Source organism: Echinococcus granulosus (genome assembly GCF_000524195.1).
Source record: "Echinococcus granulosus chromosome Unknown EG_S00057, whole genome shotgun sequence".
NCBI lineage: Eukaryota > Metazoa > Platyhelminthes > Cestoda > Cyclophyllidea > Taeniidae > Echinococcus > Echinococcus granulosus.
The window spans coordinates 253,567-280,106 of NW_020170437.1; the positions used below are offsets into that span (position 1 = coordinate 253,567).

A 26,540-nucleotide genomic window follows, 5' to 3' on the forward strand; every position below is an offset into this window, starting at 1 on the left:
CCCTCTCGTCTGCTTCATAATACTGTACATTTACATCCGCCAGAGATGGCTGCAGTAAAAGAGCCAGGAAGAAGACTGCTGTCGTAGCCATAACCAAGTCGATTTTACTTAAAAATCAATAAGCCAACTGACATGATTTTTAAATCACGATCCAAATACATGCCAGTGCCACACTTTGCGGTGCTAGAGATGCACTTCATGGAGTTCTAGCAAGTAAGTTACTAACGTCACTCGCTTACCTTGAAAGCTACCCACGAAAGCTGAGGTAGGTAGGCAGGTAAGCGAAATCATTAATTTTAAATAGAAACACAGTCTTTGTTGCCTTATTGAAGCAAGCTGAAGATCTCAGCGATAGTCGTAGCTAATGCACATCACGCGAGCCACGCGTTCATCCACCCACGCCCACGAGCTTTCAAAAGTCCAATCTTGAGAAGGCTTCAAACAGATCGCAACCTGGGATTTTGCACTTTTCCTTCCCTCAAAGCAAATAACTAACAACTGAGGTGTCTCATTGACTTCATATCTGATCTAATAAAGGAGCACAGGAAAAAACATGGTTTTAAGTAACCCATTTATCAATGCAAATGTAATTTCATACAATCTAGGCAAGGCATTCACAGACCAACTGCCGTGTATCATCTGTTATTCTGGAAACCAAATCAGAAATCCCAGAAAAAAAAACTGAATTTATACATATACATCGGACAACACAGTCAAATGGATCCGTGGCAATGGATGAAAGACCAAGCCACATCAAAACAGTGCAACCTTGGATGCTTATCTAGCAGCAAATACACGTACACCCTACCGATTTAGGGGAATAGAAACAGCTACATTGGAAGAGGCAGAAAAAGAGATGGAAATAAAAGTTAGGGGTTTCTGCGTTGACCGCGGCCATGAGATCGGTTTACTCCACCACGATTCTCGGCCCCTCTACCAAAAGGGACTCCAGCGCTGGCGCCCGCACCACGGCGGCCAACACCACCTCTTCTCGACGGTACTGAGGCCATCTCTTGAGGTCTGTGTTGTTGTTGTTGCTGTTGATAATGGTGAGACGTGCGTGAACGATTCGACGGAGTAGGTAAATTGGCAGCAGCGCGATTGAAACTGGTACCATTCACGGAAAAACTTCCACCTTCAGGAAAACGGGGAGCAAAAATAAACTGTAGAAATGTGATCATGGCAATTTACCTAACGTGTACTAAACTTCTCTTTTTTCACAAGGAAATTCCCATCAAGTGTGAGAAATACCTAATGGTTATTATTAATCCCTCGGTAAGATGTGCGAAGAATGCTGGAGAAGTAATAAATATTCAACACATTCCAGTAAACCATAGAGCGAATACGAAATTGAAGTCAAACAATCGACATCTGAATTCCAAAAAAATTAAATTTACACGTCCAGAATATTTCATTCCGACCGATTTCACAGGACCTATTTCTTTAATACAAAGTTGATCGTAAAACCGTCACTATTAATAAATAAAATTGGTTCCAGTATTGCGCAATTATGACTGCCTTAAGTTTAGGACTCAGTGCGGACCTTTCCAATCTCCACCGACTACGCAAATCGGTCCTTTAAAATTAGTGTGCCTTATAATGTCCTTGGGGTTAGCCAGAACACCACACTGGGCTCCAACAACCCAAGCAGTTTAGAGACAAAGTGAATGGCGCTCAAAAATACCGAATCAGACAGTCTGATAATGTCTGCCATTATTGCTTGTGATGGAGTTGTACATCATAATTCTTTCAGATTGATCAGAACATTCACTACTTACTATTTGACACCCTAAAGTCTTTCATATGAATCGAATCATTAGGACCAACTCTTGTTTCCCATAAATCCCTGACCGAAAATTTGAAGAATACAATCTTATTTGACACGATATTATGGTACTTTTAAAATGAACAATTTACTTGGAAGCTCAAGAATCTCAGCAACCAACGGCAGCGGTGGAACAAAAATTCATGCAAGCTAAACGATTACTGATATGCCAAGTGTTGAAAGTGATATAATCATCATGGAGGGGAGAGTTCGTGGTCGTTTCCTTTAAGGCGATGAAATAGGTCAAACTTACGAGTGCGAAGATTGGGCACAGCGCTAGCAGGAGTCGAGACACCATTGACGTCGTCAGGGTGAAAAAAAGGCGTGGGGTTCAACCGTGGCGGCGGAACACCGTTGGAAGACCTATCCTTACGTTCGTTCTTTTTGGTTATTCTAATTTGATTATTTAGATTCAGTTTCTCCGCCGAGAAGAGGTAGCTAAAATGAATATTTGAGAAAAAAACTTGGTTAAATGGAATGCCCCCGCATGCTGGTGAGAAATAATACCACGGTAGGATTACTTAATAATGAATGGACATATTGATAATGGTCATTAATACATTTACAAAAAAATTTCATCAAAACTCTTATTTATCTCTGTTATCTACATCATTCAATCCATCCAAACTTAATGTCCTACCTTGCCTCACTTAGCTGCAAATTCGCATCCCTAAGCACGAAAAAACTTACAATTTCCACTGGTTGGGGGTCAACTGGTCCCTGATGAACGTAGTGTGGTGTAAAAGAGTATAGTAAAGTGAATTCAAAACTTGATTGAGTACTAAAAAATTGAAAGAAATGATGAGGATGAGCACTATAAGATGGTAGCCTCAAATAAAATTGGTGAAGAACACCCACCTTTTCGACAAACGGAGTTAGTCAAATTATGACGCAGATTGAAGGGGTCTAGAACAGAAATGGAAATAATTAACTAAACCAAACTTTACTTAAATAGTTTATGCGATTGATAAGGCATTTTGAGGCACTATGAGCGTCTGTTTAGCACTTCAAAGTTAACGCGAGTAAGAAAAACGTGAACGTGGAAAGTTCTTTAATTGAAAGGAGATGGTTGGTCAGTTGAACAGTAAATAATAAGTAATCCGGGAAAAAATGCATCAAGAAAGTTACCTGAGTGCAATGAGTCAAACCTACCCTCGACAGCAAGGAGAGATTCCCACAATTTTCCCAAGCGGTCTAGTCGACTTTTTTGTTTGATGGTCACGACATAGTGCTCTCTATCAAACTCAAACAGGTAGTACCGAAGAAAGCCAAACCACAGTTCAGCTACCGTGACATCCTTTTCAGGTGGCTTCCAGAGTTTATGCTACAATACATGGTAGTAATGGACATCGTTCATGACCCAAACGTAGGATATTACTAGGCCGACTTTACAAATAACAATATTAAGCTGAATGAAGGCTGCACAAAATATGATATAATAGAATTTATTTAGACTATCAAGAAGTGCATAGAGGGGAGTTTAAAATAGCGGATGCATATGCAACGACTGAACAATAAAGACCCTCAGGCAATGAAGACAACCATTGCCAAATACTTAGCCTATGAGCAGATGGATAACTCAACGAACGAATTTAGGGTTTCCGAAAACGGGGCAATTACAATGAAGAATATGCTTTACAAGGTGCTTTGATATTTGTAAGGTTTTTCAATATAATAAAATTGTTGTAGCACCGTGACGACAAGGTAATGCAGGGCTATGGGTAAAGCGGAGAATACGAACTTGGACACAATGGCACCCACCTACATGGAAGAATACTTAACAAATGAGCTGAAGGCTCTGCATCCTGCCATACCGGTTCTCCATTTAAAAATATAAAATTGATTGAGGTATAGTCAACGGAAATACAATACTTACAACCATGCTCATATCATTTTGGTACCAAACGTTCCATTTACCGACATTAATTACAGGCTTTTCATTGCCTTCGTGGAGCTAAAATAGAACAGAAGACTAGTGGATATGGAACAGTAGAAAATTGGTTTGAATTCTAGCAGAAAATTCTTATGAGGGTATTTGATTTTTCGCTGAAAGCATCTAGAACAGTCGGTGGTTTTTGGTAGTCTAAATGGCGCAGTCCTTTTAAAGGCATCCCTCAAAGAGACCCACCCACATAGAAAATGCAAAAAAATAACAGCGTTTGAGTGTAGGAAGCGAGTAGGCTAATTTTCAAAAAGAAACAGCACAACATCAATCATAAGGTCATAGCGATTCAAAACAAAGCATAACCTCATTATAAACAGCTATATTCACCAATTAAAAAGAAACTTCTCGTTGGTAATACATAATGCGTAGTTCGCGGCAAGTCAATTATCGAAAAAAAGTGTATAAATGAACAAAAAAGAAAGGACTTGCCTCTTGCAAAACGGGCAAAAAACCCTTTTGCTGGAGATAATGGATAAGCATAATTGCAAAGGCATAGGAGGAAATCCCTCCCGCATCTGATTTTGGGACCCTGCAAGCCTACAAATGAGCGTAGCTACACTGATAAACGAGTGAAAAAAGAAAAACAAGAACATGCCGCAACTTCGACCGACCTTAAGAACAATTTTCAGTGCAATATTCAGTACCCGAAGACGTGGATCGATTTGATTGTAGAAATTGAGCATTTCGGTATTGTTGATTGCCTGCAAAAAATGAATAGTTTACCACCCTAAAGGACAAAAAACTCATCAGAGCCATAGATTTAAGTCCAGGACCCTTTCAAACCTACCAGGAAGTTTGAAAAGCTTAGATCTACTTCAAAACGATCTGCGACGGTAAATTTGATGATAGGGACTTTGGCGAAGTAAACGGGTCGGATGTTTGAGATTCCGAAATTCCGCGAACCTTTACCCAACAATCGCCTGAAAGTCTTTAGCAGCTGGAAACGAAATGAATATTACCCAAAATTCAAACTGGATAGTGGCGTGTAGAAATTGCAATATTTTGTTACATCTTCAAGACAAGTAGGAAAAAACACGACGATATATAAAACACTGTGAGGACTCACCGCCAATCTTTCAGTATTGTCTAAAAGAGAAGAAGCTTGGGGGCTGTCTGGAGGGAAAACAATGCAAATATCCATATCGCTAGCTGAAGTATCAAAACCGTTGGCACAAGAACCAAAGAGTTTCAATGAGACATCGGGATACACGGCCCGAAACAGTTTATTCAGATCAGTGACGACCACCTGCCATAGGAAAGAGCAGTTTTGGAGTTAAACTTAACGGTAATTCAATTTAATTAAAGTTCACGTGAAATGTTTACCACTCAGTACTGACTACACACGTTGCACTGTCAGATGATATCAAAAGAAGGGTGTACACCTGAGGAAGAGGAAACACTCACTTGACGAAAACCCATTATTTCTTGGGAAGAGTGAAATTGAGATAGCTGAATAAGGCAATCGGATAGTTCCTGGAGATGCGTTCGATTTGATACGTTGGGAACATTACCCTCCAACGTCTTCCAGAGAGACATGCTGACCGAGATATAGGGTTCGGATATGCAGGAGCTGTTACGGTGACCCGAAGCGCCACACAGGGTGCAAACTGGCGGAGGCCTATATGAATGTGCAATCATGGAAGAAGGCTGGCCGGAAGCATCTGAGCCAAGGATGGATGAATATGACTCAGAATCGTAAGACGGGCGAACGATGAATGGAAATGACAAGTCCTCTGATTTCAAGAGGCTCACTTTAGCAGAACTGTAATAATCCGGCTTATTCGAGTCTCGAATCTAAAAAGAATAGTAAATTTATTCAATTTATTGAAATGAGTTCAAGCCTGCTAAGGAGGGAAGGAGCTAGTAGAAAACTTACTACGGCATTCTCGACGTTAGTCTTGATGTACTTGCTCCAGGGATCGCCTGTGGCGGCGTTGGGTGCATCGCCTCCAATGCAATCAAGATGGAAATTCATCTTTTCCGCCTCTACTTCTATTTCTTCAGGATTGCAAAAATCATCGCAATCATGGCCAATTGGCTCAATGTTCTATTGGCAGGATAACATTGGTACATTAAATTCAAAAACCATGATTATAACGACCAGCATGCCAAAAGCATCAACAAAACACCGTTATTTAAACTTTTTGGTCCAAGTAATGTATGATGCAGATCAACTAAAGCACCCGCATGCGAATACATCCGCATTACTAGATGTCCGAATGGTGTGCGATTTTTGAACCTTCAATCACTCACTCTGCTACTCAACTCCGGGTCGTCAGAATGATAAGCCGATTCATCCTTTTCCTCACCATCCTCTTCCTGAAAACTTCCACTCGTGCTACCTTCCACATCTTCTAAGCGAGAAGGTTCCTTTTTACCCACTGTAGAGGACATTTTAGCAGAGCTCTGCGGGATAATTAAACCCGTGCCCTCTTCATCGTCGATGTAAATCTTTGATGCTGCTGCAACAAATGGAGGAGAGTCCTTCTGCAGTACATGCGACATAGCACGAAGAGTCTGAAGCAAGTAGGAGGTACTCGGAAAGTGTGGAGACATTAAGATGACTTGGTATGGCAAGAACCAGAATGATCGAAAAATATTCTGTTAAGCCACAGATTCCCAATTTTGGCTACCAAACCAACTCTTAATTCTTTTTGGACAAAGAAGGGCATTACGTCTGTAACGCTTTTTGTGTTTAACATGTCATTTTGCAAGCTGTTTGATTTTTTAAAATAGGGAACTGATGAGCCAAAGGGTGTGGTGCTTATATAAGTTCCTAAACCACTTCATAGAAAAAGTAAAACCACACATCAGTCTATGGTATCTCTTAACAAGAGTCAAGTTTACATAACTACAATCAAGTCGAAATTCATCTAGGATAAAACATCATAAAATGGTTTAAATATGATAATGAAACGCTACAAATAAGTAATAATATACTCTTACCGTGCTTAAAATGCGTTCAGCCATACGACCTAGTTGCCCTTCCGTTGAATGATTAGAACTATTTTGGTATTTATCTCGAACACCATTCCACAGATTTCTGCAATAGGCACGAAAAAACTCTGTCGCCCGTGAGGAATTTAGCTTAATGCCGAAACTACTGCCGCGTAAATAGTGATCTGACTTCTTATAGAAGGAACGCTGGATACCTAAACGATAAATCAGCGGTATACAAAAGAGGTTGGTAATAATAAATTTAAAGGTATAAACGGAAGATACTATCAATGAGTGGAAATTCTACTTCTGACAATTCAGTGGTGGTAGTGTGTAAATATGGAGACCGTTCGACACACACAGGTTAAATTGCAACCTTAAAAACTCGTAGACGTGACGGCGAGTTTCTTCAAATAAACCAAGTTGCTCTAAGCATCACAATGTATTCTGTGAGTTTATTAGTGCTGAAATGTCTGATCATGCAGAAAAAGTAGAGACTTAAGACAAAAATCACTATTAAATAACCTAAAGACGCTTAGCATATTTGAAAATTGCTCAAAGGTTACGCACCTGCAACAAAATCAGCTGGGCAGATCTCACTGCACGCTAACCGAAGCACCTCTGGGAAAATATCTCCGATGTCCATAAGTTTATCGTCAATCTCGCCCTTAGCACTTGTGGAACTAGTCATCTCCGAGGCAACATGAGAGACCGACGTCTTGTCAATATAGGCCGTGAATAGAGACGTGACCTAAATGAAGCGCAAATAACTGAATTTACAATATGAAAAATAGATCTTTTAAATGCAGATACTTGGTTTTAACATAATGCTATCAAATGGAATGAAAGTTGCACAAAAGAACTAATCACTGATATTATGTATCTGCATAAGTGGAGGCGCATTACTAAATAAGCCATATAATAATTGAAGCAGAACGTGCAGAACTACACCTGCGGGGGAGAAAACTAGACCACCGTAAGTAATGTTCGATTGATTTAAATGCTTACCTGATTTAGATGATGGTCCAGATCAGTGAAAGGAATAAAGTTCAATGGAATCCATTTGGGAGATTTTGTGGCCACAGCCTGCTCTTCTTTAGAAGGTTGGATCGGGTCCACTAACACATTGGTGAATAGCGGGCGACCAGTTTTAACGAGACGAGGAATGCCAAAGTAGGAGTAAGCCGCCACGAATTGGTCTCGAATGAATTTCTCGACAGACCGCGAGAGATTTCTTGTCAGTGGTGTGCTAGGAGAAAAGGGGTCTGAAAACAGGTCCCCGATCAATCCGTGGTTTAGACAGCAGCACAGCAAATGAATTTTAGATGAAAAAGTGCTTACGTTCCACCCATAGCCCCGACAGATTACCCTTTCGAGACGACCTAGGGACCGGCTTAGAGTGAGTTATCGAGAGGATACAAGATTGGGATTGAAATTCGAATACATAAAATCGCAGGAATTTCAGCCACATGTCCGCAACCGTCATGGTATCTTAATGAAAAGTATAGAACGAATCTGAAGTCAATTTTTTGGGAATTCCGGATGAATAGAAAGAATTAACCACCAAATTCAATAGATACAATGGGTCCATCATTACTATAGTGTACAATTTAGCGGTGAGAAAAGCTTACTTTGGGCTGGAGAGAAGAACTGAGGGAGTACAGAAATATCTTTCAGGTATGAAGAATCACCTTCTTCCGTCCTAACCTTGAAAGTAGAATAATTCCGTGACAGACACATGAAAATGTACAAGTACGTATATATCCACTCATGTCCACTTCTCAACTGAGAGTGGGTTTAAAATTGTCACGAAGGATGGAAGATTACCGTTTCAATAGAATCGGAGGGCAGATTGTTACGATGATGACGAGGAAGTTCGTGCAAATTTGGCAACACGGGAGGGTATGTATGTTGAAGAAAGAATATAACCAAAATATAAAGCGCCGGTTTGGGAAGCCCTTCTATATAGGCCAGCTAAGAAAATAACACTGAACTGTTAATCAGACAGAGAAACAAAAAGATGCAATTGTTTCATCTGATTACCTGGACAAACTTCAACAACAATGTCATCAGACGTTTAACCCGATCATCAATCAATAAGTAAGTCCGAATTAAAGCCGCGAAATCTTGGCCATGAGGATTACCCACGGTGATACAGTAGCAAACACGTTTAAAGTCTTCGACGATTACAGAAAAGCCTTCAGAAACTGAAGTTTTACGAACACTACAGAGAAAAAAACTAGTCATTACAAAAAAATATTGTATTAACAGTACCGAAGACAGAACCACTGATGACAGCTGAGATAGACTAAAATAAATGAACACACTTAATGACAGCTTACAGGGAATGAAAATAAAAATACTGCTAAGAGCAGACGAAGTGCACTGAAGCGTCAGAATTTTTGCGTGAGCATAATCTTTAAACTACGTAATCTTAAAGAGCAGTCCATTTCATGATACGCTCTTATAAAGATGAGGTAAAATAAAGCCTACGCAAAAAACTCCGGTAAAACTGGAAGGCTTGGATCCTCGAAGTTTGCCCCGTTTAAATGCCTCTTTTTCGAATCATTAGCGCAAAGAATATCGAAGATTTCAGGCAGTGCAGAGGAGAAACCCTTATCATAAGGGTCCACAAAAGAAAACGGCCCAAGTTCTCCTGATTGAGAACTCTTACGAACGGTTTCGATCGATTCTGAGTAAGCGTCTAAGTTGACGTCGCTTTGCTTCAAAGAGAAACCGGTCAATATGCTCCCTATCACGCGCATTGTTAAGCCTAGGTGAAAATGAACTAGAAGAATTTGGAACAAAGATGTCTTAATTCTAGCAATTAAATACGCTACAAGAAATACTAATCCAACCTACATACAACTTTGGAAACATGCGTGTAAGTATTCTATCCCAATCTATTACATAGAAAATCCAATAGAAATTGCCTTTAATATGTGATTCTAGAGCCACACAGATTGAACGAGCGAAGCTAAGACGACGTTCAGTTTCCGATTCGTCGATGAAATCCAAAGTCACATCGAGCAGAGAAGCATTAAGGGCTGTGCGATGTGCTTCCGTCATAGGGGGGAGGTATTTCACCAAATTACGAAGATGCCTCACCTAAATGGGAAAAGTGGATAAAGCTTGCCAAACATGGTGGCATTTTTATAATCTATAAAGTGAGATAATGTTAGATTTAGAGAATCCATAGCCAAAAACTTAATGAAGAAATCGATAGACTAATAACAAAACACTAGTGTAAGACCTACAGTCCTATACGACATAACTTAAGAGAACTACGCAAAGACAGCTAGATGAACCAAAATAATCCAGTCTGCAGTAAAAAGATGACAGACTAAAAACGCACCTCCTTAGCTGATAAATGCATTGACGCATTAACATGCTTGACAGCCGCAGAAACCGAACCAATAGGGCAATTACAAAGTTCACAAAAAGCAGAAAACTTCTAAAAACGTTTAATAGGCAACCGAAATACCAATTTGCTTACGCTTTGTCTTGATCTTAAGCACACTTCATTTTCTCTTAAAATGGATTTACATTCTTCTGGCAGTTCTAAAGAGACCAAATTAACAAACTTAGCATACGGTCCATGCAATTTTGCAGCTCCGCTTTCTTGTGTTTCTTTCGGTCCGACCTACTTTTATTCATATCGGGCAGCTACGATGGAGAACTGAAAGCCCAGGATATCTAAAAGGAGTGGACTACAATGTAGTAAAGTGTTGACAGACACTCAAAAAACGAAGGGAAATGCAGAAAACCTCATTTAATAAAAGTGTAAAAAGACATTTTGATTCATGATGCGATAAACACGATGAGTTAGAAGCACCCCCGCACCTCCAGAAGATCGCGCGAAAGAAGGCACTAAATAAAACAATTACAGAAGTCCGATGAATTCACCCTAGTAAAACGCAATTACTCTACAGCAAACACCCACTGTAAAACTAAGCAACAACGAAAGGTTAGAAAATGCACTATTTTGTTTTATATTATGCCTCAATAAACTAGTCGAAGGAGATCGCTGTAAGTAGTTCCATTTCTCAAAAAATTTATGAGCACGCCACAAAGGCTTTTGCTTCGTAGGTTCATATTTAGGCAAATCAATTTAAAGACATTGACGCTTAAGGAAAAATTCTGACGCTTTTTATTATTATAGGAAAATCGCGCAAATGTTAGCCTTTCTAGTTCGACTTCCCGGCGTTTTTGCAAATGAAGATACTTTTTGCTCTTTTTTTGCCATTGGTATTCAAAGGACTCAGAAAGTTGGACTTGATAAGCAGGTTTAGCTTCTAAGACGTATATGACTCCCGTCACCAACGTTAGTTCGTGCGTGATGCCGCTCAAAGCACCGAATTGTTTTATATCCGTTGTAATAAAGCCTTTCAATTTAGTGGGCTGGGAACTCGTTTAAGTTACTACAAATGCTGACACAAAGATACATTATTTGCTTTCATCCCCACTTTCTTTTATGTGTGCTCTTTGATCAGGGTTTTATCTTGCTTCTGCTCTTTTTTTAATACAGTCTTGGTCAGGGCATTGCTTTTTTATCCGATGAACTGGCCTTCCCGAGGGCTCTTTTTTATATTTCTACTATTACAGAAGTGAAAATCGTGGTTATCTAGTCGGAGATACAATGTCTATATTCGTTCAGCGGTGATTTATTTGTCCACCAGGTCATGGTGTGTTGCGTATTTCAAGGTGTTCCGCGTTATGTAAACGCTGAGTCTATTTTTAACGGTACTCGTTTTCTTCGATATCTGTCGTCGTTTTATGTAATCATGGGGTCGATTGAAAGTAAATCGTAATACTGACTTGTGTTTTTTAGTATCAGGTCCTAAATCAGACGTCCTACATGGTTGTTATACGGTACGCTGATTCTTACGATTTATTGACCGTTAAATACCAAATAAAAATGATTTAGAGTAAGTTTGATATATTTCCTCCCTCTCGAGGTCCTTATAAAGGTGTAATAATGCTTGTCAATGCTTGACAAGCGTTTTATTCTGGATTCACGGTAAACAAAGCTGACAGAATTTAAGCTACTTTTTTTGAGAACTTTTGAGAAGTCTGGTACAAATTCATGATTTTATGGACCTAGTATCGTTCGCAAATGTGCATTCTTTTGTACCAACCTTTTATTCATTTGTGTTACTATGTTCATTGACTAGGTCAAACCTGGAGATTCTTTAATGAGCATTGCGGCTCGGGTTGGTAACGTAACTCCTGCACAGTTGGCACGCTTTAATCGACTTGGGATGTTTGGCACTAGTCATCCTCCACTTTTTCCTGGTCAACGACTGTATATCCCGAACAAGGACGAAATTTCTGCGCAGGTGATTAGCTCCCCTTTTTGTAGTACCATTTGAATGTCATTCTTCTACATTTTTTGAACATTTCATGTTATGAATCGATTGTTGCCTGGTATTTTAGCATTAACAATGCGAATTCGTCTTCATTGAATTGCCTATTTTACGGGTTTTGGATTCCTGTTCCTTGGCACCTCTCGTAGTAGGATCTTTTTAGACCCCTAAACGGTGCATTTGGTAATTTGTGACCTCAACCATGTTACACATGCAGCTTTATCCAGGTCACAATGACTGAGAGTTGGCAGATCCTCATATACTATAGTCATTAGGTTTTGCACCGGCTGGTTATCATTTCCTTAAGGGAATGGGAAGGCCTTTCTATGGGTTAAACTTTTGTTGTTGATCTGAACAGGTCACCGGTGGAATACTAATGTGATTTTGGCACTTTAAGTGTATGCTTTGACCACTTACACTACCCCTTGATTGAGGATAAATTTCCCATTAAATGACCTTACGCTTCCCATTTTTTGCCCAAAATATGTACATTCGAATGAATTATTTGGTTTTCTAGCAACTAAATGAGTTACTTTGGCTTCTGTCTGAACTTTTGAAGCCATTGGAGGCATAAAATATCCCACTGAACACTCTCCGCTCCTAAGGACACTTATACTTAAAACAAATGTAGGCGCACAACTCAATGCTGCCTAAGAGGCTATTCATTGATGAGACTTTTCTTCCACCTCAGAATGTTCGCCTGCGCCATCTACCAGGCGCGGCGACACGGGTCCACTACCTGTCCGCCGACATCTCGAATCGTGGTGGTGGTATCGGGGACACCTCACAACGGAGCTGTGACATCTGCCCCACCTCTGCCACACAGGATAGTGTGATGGAGCGCCTCTTCGTCAAGGTCAAGGCCAAACGCGTGCTCCTACCCTCAAAGGTATACCGTGACACTTTTGTTTATGCTACATGCAGCATTGCGGGCCTCTGCGTGGAAACCTAGTGGGAAAATAGATATGTGCCTTGTAAATGTAATGAGAAAGAGTACTTATGTGACTTGTCTGTGTATTGTTGTTCAAAATCTAAATCTCTGCTGAGGAACACCTACGGGTACGAGTCAATAAATATCAGATTTTGTAAAATCGATAATTTTGAAGCGCATTGAGGAGAGTTCGAGTAGTTTAACCCCCAAAAAGCCGGTGGTTCAGGTTTAAAATGGTCAGAATCTAATAATACAAAGCTACTCTACAATAACAATTAATTTGCAGTTGAATTGAAGCGTATCATTGTTTTTCTCACTTACCAACAATGTATATCTCGATTTGACTACTTGTCCTCATTTTGTTATCTCCATTACAGTTAACTGAAATCTCAGTATCCAGGCTTTGGCATGATCAGTTAGTGTTCAACTCTGTGCTCAATTTTATTCCACAAAACCAGCTATCTACGCTACTCTTTGCAGTAGTTTTCGTTAAAACATCAAGTTGTGCCGCTTGGCATTACCCACCTAGTTTACTTAATCGTCCACTGTATGCTCTCAGACGGCTTTGAGAAATTGATCTTGTGATTTAAAACAACCTGCACGATTTTGATTGTGCAGCAAGGTGTTGTATTTCCAGCCGTCACTTTAGTCTTTTATCCCAACACCTTGAGTCAAGTGGTACAGCGACGCTGTAGCGGTCAATTTAATTCAACTGATTTTTCCGAAAACCTATTTCTCATCTGCGCATAATACATTTGCACAAGACAGACAAATTGAACTTCTGCAAATCAGCGTTTTTTTGAATAGTCTTCTAGCACTGCGTTGAATTTGGTTTTATAGACTGAACATTAGTGGAAGTGTGAAGACTAGTCACATTCAAAACAAATAGCCGTCAATAGAAGCTCCTTTACGCATCACACATCAATGTCGAAATGCCCACATTTGCTAAAGTCATCTGATTTTGCATTTTTTCTGGACACTGGGGTTTCTTAAGCTTCTCACTTTTCACCAACGGCCCTATTTGATCCCCACCATGGACACCAACGTAGAAATCTCTAAATAGGATGGTTTTGGGACGCATGATGTTTATTTTTGGCCCTGTACAAAGAAGTCGAAGAATGGGATATTGTGAAGCGGCAAAATTGTTTCCACTCTTTCTGTGCCATGGGTGATACGATGGTCCATAACCACCTTCTCTACACATTTGAAGTCGAGGCTAACATAGATACATAATTGAAAAGGATGTTGCTAACTTAGTGTTTCTCTTAAGTAGGGCATTGAATGAAAGTGATTTAAAAATTAGGCACGCCACTTATTTGGTTCTCTGACTAAATGCTGCCAATCAAGAGCGAAATAGGCGGTGTGCTGATTCTCACTCCGGATGCTGTCTGCTTTGACGCGGTGGCCACGGCATCGGCGCTGAATCGAGCGACGGCTGCCAAGAGACACACCCTCCAGCACCTCTCCTCCGTCACTTCTGACGACGGTGGTGGCGATGGTGAAATCGGTTCTTCCTTGGCCCACTCGCCTCCTCCTGAGCCCGTGTTGGAGGCGGCAGAACCCGTCCACGACGTTCTCGCCCTCTCTGTCTGCATCCCCATCGCGGCTGTTGTTTCGCTTAACACTCATGGTGACATGAGAAATCTCCTCTCTGGTTGGTGGGTCCTGCTGTCCTGCCTCGCCATAGATTACCCTATTGGACTACAAGATCCACCATACTGCCCTTAGTTTCCCCAGTTTTCCACTACTTCTTCTCAACTTACTTGAATATTTAGTGAGGAGGAATTTTAAAACCCACTTTTTTAGTGCCATAGTCTTAATGCTCCACATTTGGGCTAAGGCACTGCCTCTACGAAAAGATTACCTTTTAAATCTACCAAGTTTTGCGCATAATTCAGCTTTCACAGTATGCAGTGGAAACTTTGGTTGGTTCGGACAATTCTAGCATCAAAATCGACTGGATGTTATGTTCCAACTTGTTTTGATTCATAGGATTCGCCACAAATGAACAACATCGATGTGAAACACAAGTACATAGGAAAGTACGAATTTCAGCCTAATTGGGCGAAATGAGGTTGTCATTGTGGGTTTCGATAAGGAACGCATTGGCAGAGTTTTCACAAATGGCTTACATTGAAGAGTTTTTACAAAATTACTTATTAAAGCACAGTATCTTCATGTACGTACCCATTTTCTAATTAGTCAGTAGTCTTTACAAGCGTGGTAGTTATTTGGATCTTTGTGATCTGATGCACGTGATCGGAATGTGGTATGTCAAATAGACTTATGTGGTGTGCAGTTTGTGCACGACTTGTTTGATCTCTTTAGAGAAAGTGTTTTTGGGCACTGATTGCTTGTTCTTTGTGCTGTTGGGATCATTCTAAGGTATCACGGTGCCTCCCAATTGTGAATTGTGTCCCTGTTATTTTTAATGGTCTCCCCCCGTTTATGCAGCCAAACATCAGTAATTCGTTCACTAAAACGTGTCGACGCGGCAGCGATGTTTACATAGTAGATCTGAATCTTTCTGTATGGTACAAATGTTAATATTCAATTTAGAAATCTACTCTTTATTGAAAGTAAATCGTACATTGTGTTAAAGCATTGCATAATTCAGCGCAGTTGAACACTTTAATGGAGGGAGGAATCATGGAAACCATTCATGCAATTTTATTTACACGCAGTCAAATAGTTAATTATAAAAGTGGGAACTGTGTTATTTAAACTTCTAGTGTGCTAGATAGTAGTCAAAAGCTGATTTGCTATTGTTTCGGCTATGTTGTCACGCTAACCAAACCTTTTTAAACCGAAGCAGCTTTATTTTTCCCTGCTTTTACTGTAGTTGGTTTTAATAATGTAATTTTGCATTATTTTAACTTATATCCAACAGGAAATGAAAAATCCTTGAAAATTTGAGAGAAGTAATTGATTATGAACATCTTAAGGTTGTATCTCACGGAAAAAATTATTCTACATCCTAAGTAAGACATTATATTTCATCTGCTAATTTGCGAGTTTCATTTGCTTGCCTACAAATCAGTTTATTGCCCTGAGTATACATTGATGGGCTTAATTGTAAGGCACGTTTTCCTTTTTTGGTTTATTGTATTCAAAGAGGGCTATTGGATGCAACAAATCGTTTCTTACAATTCCTTGTGTACTAAAGACCGCGTGTGGAAGCCCTCCGCTTTTTCTGTCATATTTCTTTCTGCAGTCGTTCGAAGACTTCAAACAAGACCTCGTTTCCGAAAGATCTTCCAATTTCTACCGAAATCGAGATCGATTTACCGGACGAGCTATCAGAAAAGCCTAAAGCTCCGTCCTTTAGCAGCGGTACGTCTATTATCTCTTTAGTCTCATCTCAACTTTTGCTCTCTTAGTTTGCGCTCTCTAACTCGCCATGAGTTATACCGCCATGACACACTAGTGGCTATCCTATTCAGTACAAAACTCCATATGACTATTATCAGCAACTTTCAGTTTGGGATAGATTCAACGTATCTCATTGACTCGAAATTTGTCCCCAATCTCAGTATGATCGCCTCTCAATTCGTTCACGTATACGTACGCCACTAACATGACTAATAGGCAAGTATACACTGTCTGATGCGCTTGCACTCGAGGGGCAGTGATGTTCTTTTCGAAAACGGTGTCTGTTGGAAATACCATACAATTTGACTGAAGTAATAGATCATTCATTATTACCCTCATTTTACTTTTCATATAATATCTCGTACAACGAATTCTTATGATATGGTCCTTCAAGGCCTTATCTTTCTGTAAAGGACCCCAGATCGTGAGCAGAGCATCTTTTGGTGATTGCTAATCTTGATTCAATACGGAGGCTAAGTAAATGGGGATCCAATTTCTCCTCTCTTCTACAACCTACAGAATCACTTATTTGAAGCACTTTTGGGCTTTTATGGGTTCCAATGGCACTGATTTGGTCCTACTTCTCTATGAGATGCATATTGCCTTTTCCGTAGCATGGGCAATTACAGCCCTTCAGTCGGGTTGTTTGTACGTGTATATGCTTGACTTGGGTTATTTTCTCGTACCCAACCTTACTCAGCTTTTCAAATGCTCTTTTTGACATAGCTCTGGGGAAAGCGCTCACGATTAACCTTTTAGGGAGAGGTCATAAATGCGCGCTTGACTTATTACGCCATTCCCTAGCAATTCAATTTCTTTTGATAGACCGTTTCAATCCGTAAAATGCCACTGATTTCTCTCCAGTCCATTAAACGAAACTTTGAAATAAGTATGGCAGTTGTTTGTTCTAGTTTAATAAATAGCTACCACAATTTAAGCGTGAACGCCGATATAGGTCGTTTTAAAGGGCGCAATGGACTTCTTGCTGATTCACCGCTCCGGCCAAATTTGAAAATCGTGATAAAGCAATATTTGTGAGCCACTGCATTTGCTAACTCTGTAAACACTAAACGCTGTAAACGGTGTCAAATTCCCCAAGCATTATACTCAGTTTTGATGGTTTCGAAGTAACTTTATTTCAGTGCATTCATTATGATTTTGGTAATTTTGCGTTTGAAATCCAGCCAGCTTGGCCGAAAATAGTCGAACCATCGTGCTCAATGAAAACGTCAAAATTTGTAGCTGCATGCATATCGTCGACGTCTTGTTGAATGGTGATGTTCCTGCCGAAAGTGCTATTTGTCTATTGTCGAAGTCCACGGCGGGCCATGTTAGAAGCTCATTTCGGTTAGCGTTAATGCAAGTTGGTTGCACTACAATGTTCTTCTCTGGGTCAGTATGCTCTGGGTGCTGTCCTCTTCTTTAAACATGACGTTTACGCATCGTGATTTAGATAATGCGGCGTGGTTTTTGACTTCTTTGAAGCATTGTTCTTCCTTGTAAATTCAGGTTTTTCAGTTGAGGTTAGTTGGCGAGCTTTTTTCTAGTATTATCTTTCTCTTATCACCTTTTCATGCTAAATATATTTCGGTAGGCAAATAAAATGGACAGTTTATTTTTTGCAAGCTTCCCTCCTTCATTCTGTAGCCTCGTCAAATCTAACTTCGTTTAAAATATCGTAATTCATCAAGCTTTTACCATTTTAGAATATGTTTATTCGATCTCTGATGCCTCCAGCCGCATTTTCATTATTCTTAAATAATTTAAATATACCATGGAATTGCAGTGATGTTAATTGTTCCATTGACGACTTTCTGCCTTCTTTGATTTTAGTCATTCGGCAGGCATTAGTGCTTCGGCTAGCAAGTACGAGTGGCGCTGAAATTTGAACACAAAATAGATTTATTTGGAGAAGTATGCTTTTGGTCGTATTGATAGTATTTAGTCCATATTCAATAGCCTGACTCAGTAATGAAATTATTTATTCATTGTGACCATCGAGTATGATGCTCTTCATTTGTACTTCCTTGATTTTAGCTTTTTATTTTGTGGGAATAAGCAAATGTCCAGTATGTACGTTTACTAGGCGGCTATAACTATTTAAGAGGCATTAGGCTTTCCTTTGAGCTAATGGTTGATCTTAAATGTTGGTCACAAGTTACTCTTCTTATTACCCCGTTAGATCTAGCGGTAATCGAGGAAAATCCCCACTGGTCTTATGGCATAAGATTCAGCTAGTAGTATATGCAGTTAGCCCTCTCCTGGATGAATGAACATTTTTTGTTCAATATTTTTTCCGCACTTTCAAACGCATAACATTTGGACTACTTTCTTTGAGTTTATAGAGCTATTGTACGGACGTAGCAAACCTATTATAGTAATTTTCATTAAGGATTGTCTGGTGGCCGGTATCATGTGTATTTCATTCACTACCCTCTTCACCGATTCTTATGTTTTATTTGCACGCACGTGTTTATTAAGCAGCCTAGTCAATTCAAATAGTGGAATTAAACATTTTTGTAATTTGAGTACGTGGGCTCATATCGCTCAACGATTGCTTATGATCATAGCCGAACCCTTAACATCATTGGTGCTTCTCTAAGTATCTCCGGTGACTCGCCACTAGAGACAAAGAGACGTAACCCACTTTACTCGTTGTTAGTTTTAAAAATATGTAATTTTATGCACGTGTAAATTTAGAAAAGGTGCAGAGCGTCCACCAGTCAACACCGACAGAGGAGTGCGAGCGAGTACCTCTGCCTGAGGAGGTCTTCATCTCCATCGGTATCGACACTGGGCGCATCTCCTCCGCGGACTCCGCCACCCTCTGCGAGGCCGCCGCCTCTAGTCTCCACGTCTTTAAAATTCCACTTGACAGGTAAGTACTTTTTAACTGCTCTCCCCCACTTACCTAACTTTTTGCTAGTTCACCGCACTTGCAAGTGCTGCTCCGTTGCATTTAGGTGTTTGTAGTTTAATAAAAGGCACATGTGAGTTCAACATGGCCGAAATGTCATGATCACGTTGCTATTGCTCTTCGATTACGTTTGCAGTTCCTTACTCAAACGCTGCGCAACCACTGTTGCTGGCCTATTGTTAAAATAGAGGAGCCATTTGGTCCCTTCATTGTTGACCTCTCCCCTTCCTACACCGCTTAAGACCAATAGTTTTCTTGTGTAATTATTATCTAATCACAAAATTGGTGTCAGCGATTTTTTGACAGGATTTCTATGGTTGTCTTTAGCGCTAGAGTTGGAATTTCTTATTTTGCTACCTTTGAATGAACATGGATAGCAATATTTTTCCAACTATTATAACGCACAGTTAAGTTAAGGGCTATGTATTTACTCATCACATAACCCCCTTCATCGTCGACTTAATGTGATGGACTTTTATTATATCATTGTTTGTAAATGTTCATATATTGGTTACTTCCCACATCTGCGAAAAAGCTATCAGAGATTCAACCTCCCCGCATCATCAAAGTTTGGGGCCTAAAGTAATTCATTTGGCTCTGCTTTTAGGTTCGCCTACAGAAATATGGTATCTGGAAGTGGTGTAATTGTATAAGCGTGCCCAAATTAAGTTCTTCCTTTCTTCCAAGCCGCCCGAATACTCATATTGACCGTAGTATTTTAAGTTACGTTGAATTCTTTTAGGAAGTTTGAATGTTTGGAATGAACGGTTGTGTTTTCAGACTTGCAGACATCCACGACATCCTGGTGTCTGCCACCAACTCAGCTGCCAGTCAGCTCGCTTCCTCCGACCTGAATCGTAGTCGGAATTCCCTCCCCAACCTCCCATCCGTGAGTATCTCGTTTGGAAGACACGTCCCTCTTTGGTGCGGAGTAGGATGCTCTTAAACATCAAAAGCTCATAAAACTGCCTTTTTTCGAATCCTATAATCACGAGCCGATCGCCTGTGTTCTGTAAAATCAACTAATAGCGTGCTATAGGGTCGGCAGTTAGTTCCTTTTGAAGTGCTTCAGTTTTACTCATTATTTTTGAATGGGTTTTGCCTTAATCGTAACAAAAATCCTAGTCTCACAGAGAATTACTGTTAAAGTTGGTAAAGTTGGACTGGTTCTCGTGTTTGAAGTATCTAGTTTTCTCAAGCGATATTCCTGTGCAGTCGTTGTCTAATGCACTCACTTGGGTTCAAAACAAGAAATCAGACTAAATTTCATTGGTGGACGGAACCACGAGTCATTATCAAATGTGGATCCATATGCTAAGCTGACTTCCGTCAATCAGACTAAAACATGTGTTGAGAAATCTGCTTGGAATTTGAGTAGTTGAAATTGTATGCAGCTCTGACCATTGCCTTCGTCAGATTTAGCTGTTTTATCCATTTTGCATCTTCCAAAGTTGGGCCAGCATTGTCTACTTACTGATTGCTAGAAGTATTTCCAAGTATGAGTTTTAACAATATTTTCAAAGCCGCTTTAGCGGATACATAAGTTAAAACATTCCATTGGTCCGTCCAAAGACCCGTAGTGTTTTAACCGTTCTATCGAGAAGCTAAGTATTGTTTGTCACAAAAGTCGATGATACTAATTTGACGCAAATAACATGAAGTAACCAAGTAAGCTTCTATAGTATTCTACAATAAAAACTAGGTAACTACGCAAGGCTCAGAGTATATTGGAAGAATACGAAGAAGGTTGAGGCAGTATACCCTCTCCTCCCGGAGCAAAAATCTCGTAAGTTTTGCGGCGAGAACAGGATTTCTCTTGGACCACCTGACTAGGCCTAGCTGTTTCGCAAGTTCTTTTATACCAAGCCGTATCATATCAACTGTAATTGTCTAATCATTTGCGAAAAATTTTTAGGGAACAATTTTTCCACGGTCTTATGCTTTAGAAGTGCAGGGTAGGGAGTGGATCGTTTGGAAACTAACCTCTCATCTTATGTAAACCAAAAAACAATCCGAATCGGGCGTTTTTTATAACATGGAAGGAGAGGTAATTTGATAATCTAAAACCTATTGTTGTTGGATAATAAACGGAATTAGGAACCCAATGGCTTATCCTGCATAACATTCTCCGTTGATGTGATTAAATAGGTTGTTTCGTAATTCACGTTAGACATAATGAAAAGTTGTTTTTTGACTAGTTAATCCCGAGTTATTTTAATCTGTGGCAAACCTCTATCCCGACCAAGGCAAGAGGGTCTTCACGGAAGTGTCGCATCACCCGATTTTTTGTCAGAATTACACTTCCAAAACAATTTTTAGGTAATATATTTGCGCCCCTTCTCCTAATACTATGCAAATCCATCGAGAAACTTTTGTAACTTTAAAACCGAGTTGAGCTCAAATTACATCCGTGAGGTATGTCTCATGACATGGGGATCCCCAAATAAGAGGGAAATGGTAGGGAACACGATAGATAGTGTTACTGACTGACGCATGTCTACGCTTTATAATCCACATTAACAATCCGGCCATACTGAAAACCGCTCCAGCTTTTTAGTTACCTACCATAACTGAAATGCCACGATAGCTTATAATTTATTCGTTACCAACTAAAAGATCACTTTAGTGCGTTTCATTGCCATGCTTGACCACGGTGTTTTCCCGTTCATCCGACCTCTACTAGCAAATAGTGGATAAATGCGTAAACAACATTTGCATGACTGCTTACCTCCCATTGGAGAATCACTCCAAATTTTATTGCGAATTGGTCATGAGAGGACTGGCTGTTTGTTCTTTACTTCAGAACCAGAAACTACCTTCAGTTAGCATGATAGAGTCGGCTCTTGAGGAGATGGAGAAAAACACCGTGGAACTCAACCTAATGGGAGGAAAAAGCTGCATTCTGACTGAAGTGATGCTCAAGGACGTAAGTCTTGCATCAAATACATCCCTATTTATTGTCTTAAGACTTTCGTAATTCAGTTAACTCATGTGGCTACTCTCCCGACTAGGAAGGGTTAAAAAGTCTCGAATTTCTAAGCATTCTCCAACCTTTCCGAGTCATACAAAGTCATTCAACCAAGTATACTTCACTTATGCTAAATGGTTTATGCTTTGATCCGTCTACGCTTTATTTCAAATAACGTTCCCCAAATAAGGTCACTTAAGTCCCTATGGGTTTTTATGGTTGTTTAGGTTTATAAGTGCCGATCGGTTGGAACGTAGTCTTCTTACCTCGACAAATTGCTAGGCAGCGTTTGACACAGTCCTTTTAGTCTATGACGCTCGTCAATTATTTTGTAAAAACTTATGGCGAAGAGAAGTAAGTAAACTCCCTTTTGACTCATCACTTGCGCAAGTATTAAATGGATATTTTATTTCCCTTACGAAGACGCAAACCAACACGAATCCCACCATATACTGCCTTTTGTAGCTCGCGAAGGGTCTGCCGCCTAACCGAATAGGCAGTGCGATGCGACCTATCTTTTCAACAGCAAAAGACGGTTTCAGTCTAAACACGCTCTACCGGAAGACAAAGTGCGTGCAGGATGTCAACCTCCTTCTCATTCTCGACCAACAGGGTGTTGCGTTCGGCGCGCTCCTCTCGGAAAAAATGCACTGCAGCCAACGCTTCTATGGCACTGGCGAGAGCTGTGTGTTCCATTGGAAGGACGGCTTTAAGGTGGGTCAAATTATAGCAGTGAGCACTGACGAACCGCCATATCGGCCGATCTTGGCGTTAGTGTGCTGACTCTTAGATCATGCACCGAAGATCACATGCTCGCCATTTCCTGATATGCAACCCTTTTTTCGTTTCCCATAGCGGTGTGAAATGGGAAAACAGCACTCCAGTCTGTTTAAATAATTGTGATTCCACCGGAGTTCAGCGAGTCTTCAAGCGCATCTTCTACGTGGGGAGAGCGTATTTCATGCTAGTCTCAGAAATGGTGTAAGAAGTGAAAGACGATTTTGTACAAAAGCCGGGCACAGAAAGTCCGCGCCCACCATAAGTCCTAGATACCATACCTTAAGCAGTATCTACAAGCATGTCTATACCTGCAGGGTATAGATGACGCCTGTCAAATTTGTCGGATGGAAACGATACAGAATGACGAGCGACACACGACGCTCGTTGATTTATCAAATGCTCTGCGGTATTCTAATCAAAAGTAATCTTATTTTTAGTGCTACAACTGGACAAAGAAGAACTATTTTTTTATGCAAGGCTCCCATGACAGTTTTCTTATTGGGGCGAAAAGGTACGCAAACATAGAACCGTTTTGTCAGGTCAACCAACGTTGGTAACCGACACTTCCTCAATTTAATCGATCCCGCTTATTCCCCATCATTCTTCAAGTGAAATGCTCGTAATTCTCATTTGCACTTTTTATGCTCTGATGACGGTTTGCTACTCTACTTAGTAATCAAGCATTCTTGACTGAGGTGGGTGACGAATTATACATAAATTCAAATCTGGCTAGGGACACATATCTTGTTCTCATAATATACAAAAATTTAGCGTACTTTAATCACTTTTTCGAACAGTGGCCATAGCGCGATTTGGTTTGACGGAGACCTGAAATATGGTCGCAGTGAGGCCACAGACACCTTTGACAATCCTGTTCTTTGCTCCATACCAAGCGACAGCAATCGAAGGGCAACAGGCGAGACCAATCAAGTCAGTGCAGTCTCCTCCAACTCTTCTTCAGTTTCCCTTCACGACACCTGCGGACCTTCCAGTGTAGCCTTTGTTATCAGCGCCCTCGAGGTCTGGGAGATGATTACGTGACGCAAAATTGTCTCCCAACCTAGTCTTAACTATCCCCCGTTTTTGCACAATTTTAATTTTAAAATGCTATGTTACTAAGTCCCCTCTGTATTTGTTACCAACTCCTCAGGATTATGTGAGGTGTTGCCTACTAATTTGCTCTTTTAAAACTCTGGCAATAAACAAATAGGTGGATCTATAAAATAGCCGGGTGTGTAGGTGACAATCTCCTGAAGTTGTTGGGGCGGTGTACTGTTGCTCATTCTGGGTAGGTAAGCCTGCGCAACATGACCGCATGCTTGGGAAAGAATGAGGGAGGACGAAACCCAGTTCGCACACACACTGCAAATTTTCAACAGGGTGTTTTCACATCAAGCGCTGCCGCTTGTCGGGGGTCGCCTCCAGAGAGCCCTAGAAAAGTTTGCATTTTCGCGATCAAATGATGTCAGGAGCTGTCTAGCGTTATTAAAGTAGCGATCACCTACAGTTTGATTTGACGGAGCTGGGCCACTAGAATGCGAAGTCTGTTGAGGTGTGGGCAAAGTAGAGCCGACAGAAAGGGTATTGGGAAGTGGAGGCATAGGGAACCGACTGGCCCATTCGTTAAGGAGGAAATCAGTTCGATGGACTTGGTAGGGATTGGTTGCAACCGTGTCATCCTTGGGTTTCTTGTCACTTTCTCTCTTCGACCCACCCGTCAGGGCGTTAGGGTCCTCCCACGAGTACGACCCGTCGGAGGGGTGGAAACGTGCACATGGGGCGAGCGTTTGAATGGCTTTATTCAGCCCTGCAATAATCGTATGAAGGCGTGAGTTGATCAGAGTAGAGAGATCTGGCGCCTGGCGCACGATTCCGTTGATTATATAGTAGTAAGCAAGTGGAACAACTTCGGAGGGAGACAATCGCTCTTGTTTGCGAATCACAAACAGCACTGGCTCCTAAATAAGAGCAACGCTCAAGAGTAATTCGGTTCTAAGTATCAAAGCAATGACGGGCACAAATTTGGATTCTTAATAATTAAAAGCGACTTCCTAACATGCGCAAGTAAAACGAGACTACCGAAATCCTCATAACAAGGCCAAAAAGCTAATTGTGATGTTGACCAACCTGACTTCGATACAAATAAAACTCGGTGCCACAGAGCGTTGTAAGTTTATCTTGACTAAGTCCCTGCATACGAACAACTTCGTTATTGCATTCACGGTCATAGAATGGATTTGATAGGTGACAGAAGTACTGAAGAATGTTAGAAGAATTGAGTTGATGAGGACTGATGGCAGGATTTTCCCAATGGATCTCATAAGGGGATGTATGGTCAGGGATTAAGCCATCCATAGAGTATAAGGTGTATTAAATGCTAACTGTCTCCAACTTAGCTTTGGCCTCCTTAGCCTTCCTCTCAAAGTATTTGTGCTTAGCTTGAAGATACTTGATCCTTAGAATGTGCGAGTAATACCCAGCTACAAAACCAAGACCGAAAGTTAGAATGAAGAATAAAGGCGAAGCCCCCATTAATGAACGTGCAGGCCGTTCACTCTGGCTAACCAGCCCGCGACAATACCTCTAGAAATGATTGGTGCTATTTCGTAACACCCGCGTTAAAATTAATTGTGGATTCATTAGGCCTTAGTTTTCAATGAGGAATTCAAAGATGAAATTAACAACAAATATAGTTTTGCCTGGAAGCATTTCCAATGCTTAACATAACTTAATTGCTGCATACGTCAACCAAAAGTGTAGGTCGTTCCGCAAAAGTAGTGATATGGTGACAATTTATTCTGCTAGAGATTTCAAGTTTCTACTAAAAACCTCAGGTTTTATACCCTTGGAACAAAGACTTGCTAGAAGATGGCACTTACTGCTCAAAAATGTGGTGAAAGTTTACGAATTATCAACGCTTAAAAGGAACCGGAGTAATCGATAACGTCCGCCCGGCCACGTGGCTGACGCAAACTAACGGCTTGCCTCCTAAGCGCTTCATTTAAAAAAACATGCATTGCAGCTTACTGTTCTTTGAATTGAATAATGCAGGCTCTAATCCTGTGGTTTTTGCTGCTTTTTGGCAGCGTGCCCTTCAGGCAGCCTCTAAAACCTCGCACCTTTTCGTAAGCCGATAACAAACTTTCTTTCGTAGTAGCATTGTTTATTTCAACCGCATATAAGCTTAGACGCGCTGCAGCAATGTATATAACGTAGGACAACACTATCGTTCAAAATAAGAGGTCATCGCCAACTCTTTTTGAATATTAAGCAGTAACATAGGGCATTTATGACTATTCCCACAATCGAATAAACTCGATTATGCGGGACAACTTTTTTGTATTTAGCCTTGGTAAAGCTTTTTCTCCCAAACATTTCTAAAGGCAGTATACATTTTTTTCTAGGGGAAAACGATGAGGTGGGAAGTAATGTGTGCACACCTTGTAGCGAGCTAAACATTTTTGATTATCCTCTTGATTTTGCGCCCAAAGAGTGCCAG

The 26,540-nt window shown here is 40.6% G+C and overlaps 3 protein-coding genes across 3 annotated transcripts; 1 reads left to right on the forward strand and 2 right to left on the reverse strand. All coding sequences in view use genetic code 11, as the record gives it.

Moving 5' to 3' along the window:
* Positions 1 to 869: 869 nt before the first annotated feature.
* On the reverse strand, positions 870 to 6,326 carry EGR_06465 (uridylyltransferase; the record flags this gene model as incomplete). Its single annotated transcript, XM_024495714.1, has 9 exons — positions 870 to 1,163; positions 2,516 to 2,606; positions 2,974 to 3,149; positions 3,702 to 3,779; positions 4,382 to 4,471; positions 4,558 to 4,707; positions 5,175 to 5,564; positions 5,647 to 5,817; positions 6,024 to 6,326. The coding sequence occupies 9 exons, from the start codon at positions 6,324 to 6,326 to the stop codon at positions 870 to 872; spliced, it is 1,743 nt and encodes a 580-aa protein (XP_024349875.1).
* A 4,720-nt stretch (positions 6,327 to 11,046) lies between these two features.
* EGR_06466 (Oxidation resistance protein) lies at positions 11,047 to 24,082 on the forward strand (the record flags this gene model as incomplete). The annotated part of the gene is made up of 12 exons (XM_024495715.1): positions 11,047 to 11,103; positions 11,882 to 12,046; positions 12,765 to 12,962; positions 14,352 to 14,662; positions 16,219 to 16,337; positions 19,077 to 19,254; positions 20,074 to 20,182; positions 20,996 to 21,079; positions 22,097 to 22,219; positions 22,727 to 23,031; positions 23,117 to 23,242; positions 23,839 to 24,082. 12 exons carry the CDS (start codon positions 11,047 to 11,049, stop codon positions 24,080 to 24,082), a joined length of 2,019 nt encoding a protein of 672 aa, XP_024349876.1.
* Positions 24,083 to 24,427: 345 nt separating this feature from the next.
* On the reverse strand, positions 24,428 to 25,396 carry EGR_06467 (Mediator of RNA polymerase II transcription subunit 6; the record flags this gene model as incomplete). Its single annotated transcript, XM_024495716.1, has 3 exons — positions 24,428 to 24,472; positions 24,547 to 24,999; positions 25,169 to 25,396. 3 exons carry the CDS (start codon positions 25,394 to 25,396, stop codon positions 24,428 to 24,430), a joined length of 726 nt encoding a protein of 241 aa, XP_024349877.1.
* Positions 25,397 to 26,540: the final 1,144 nt, after the last annotated feature.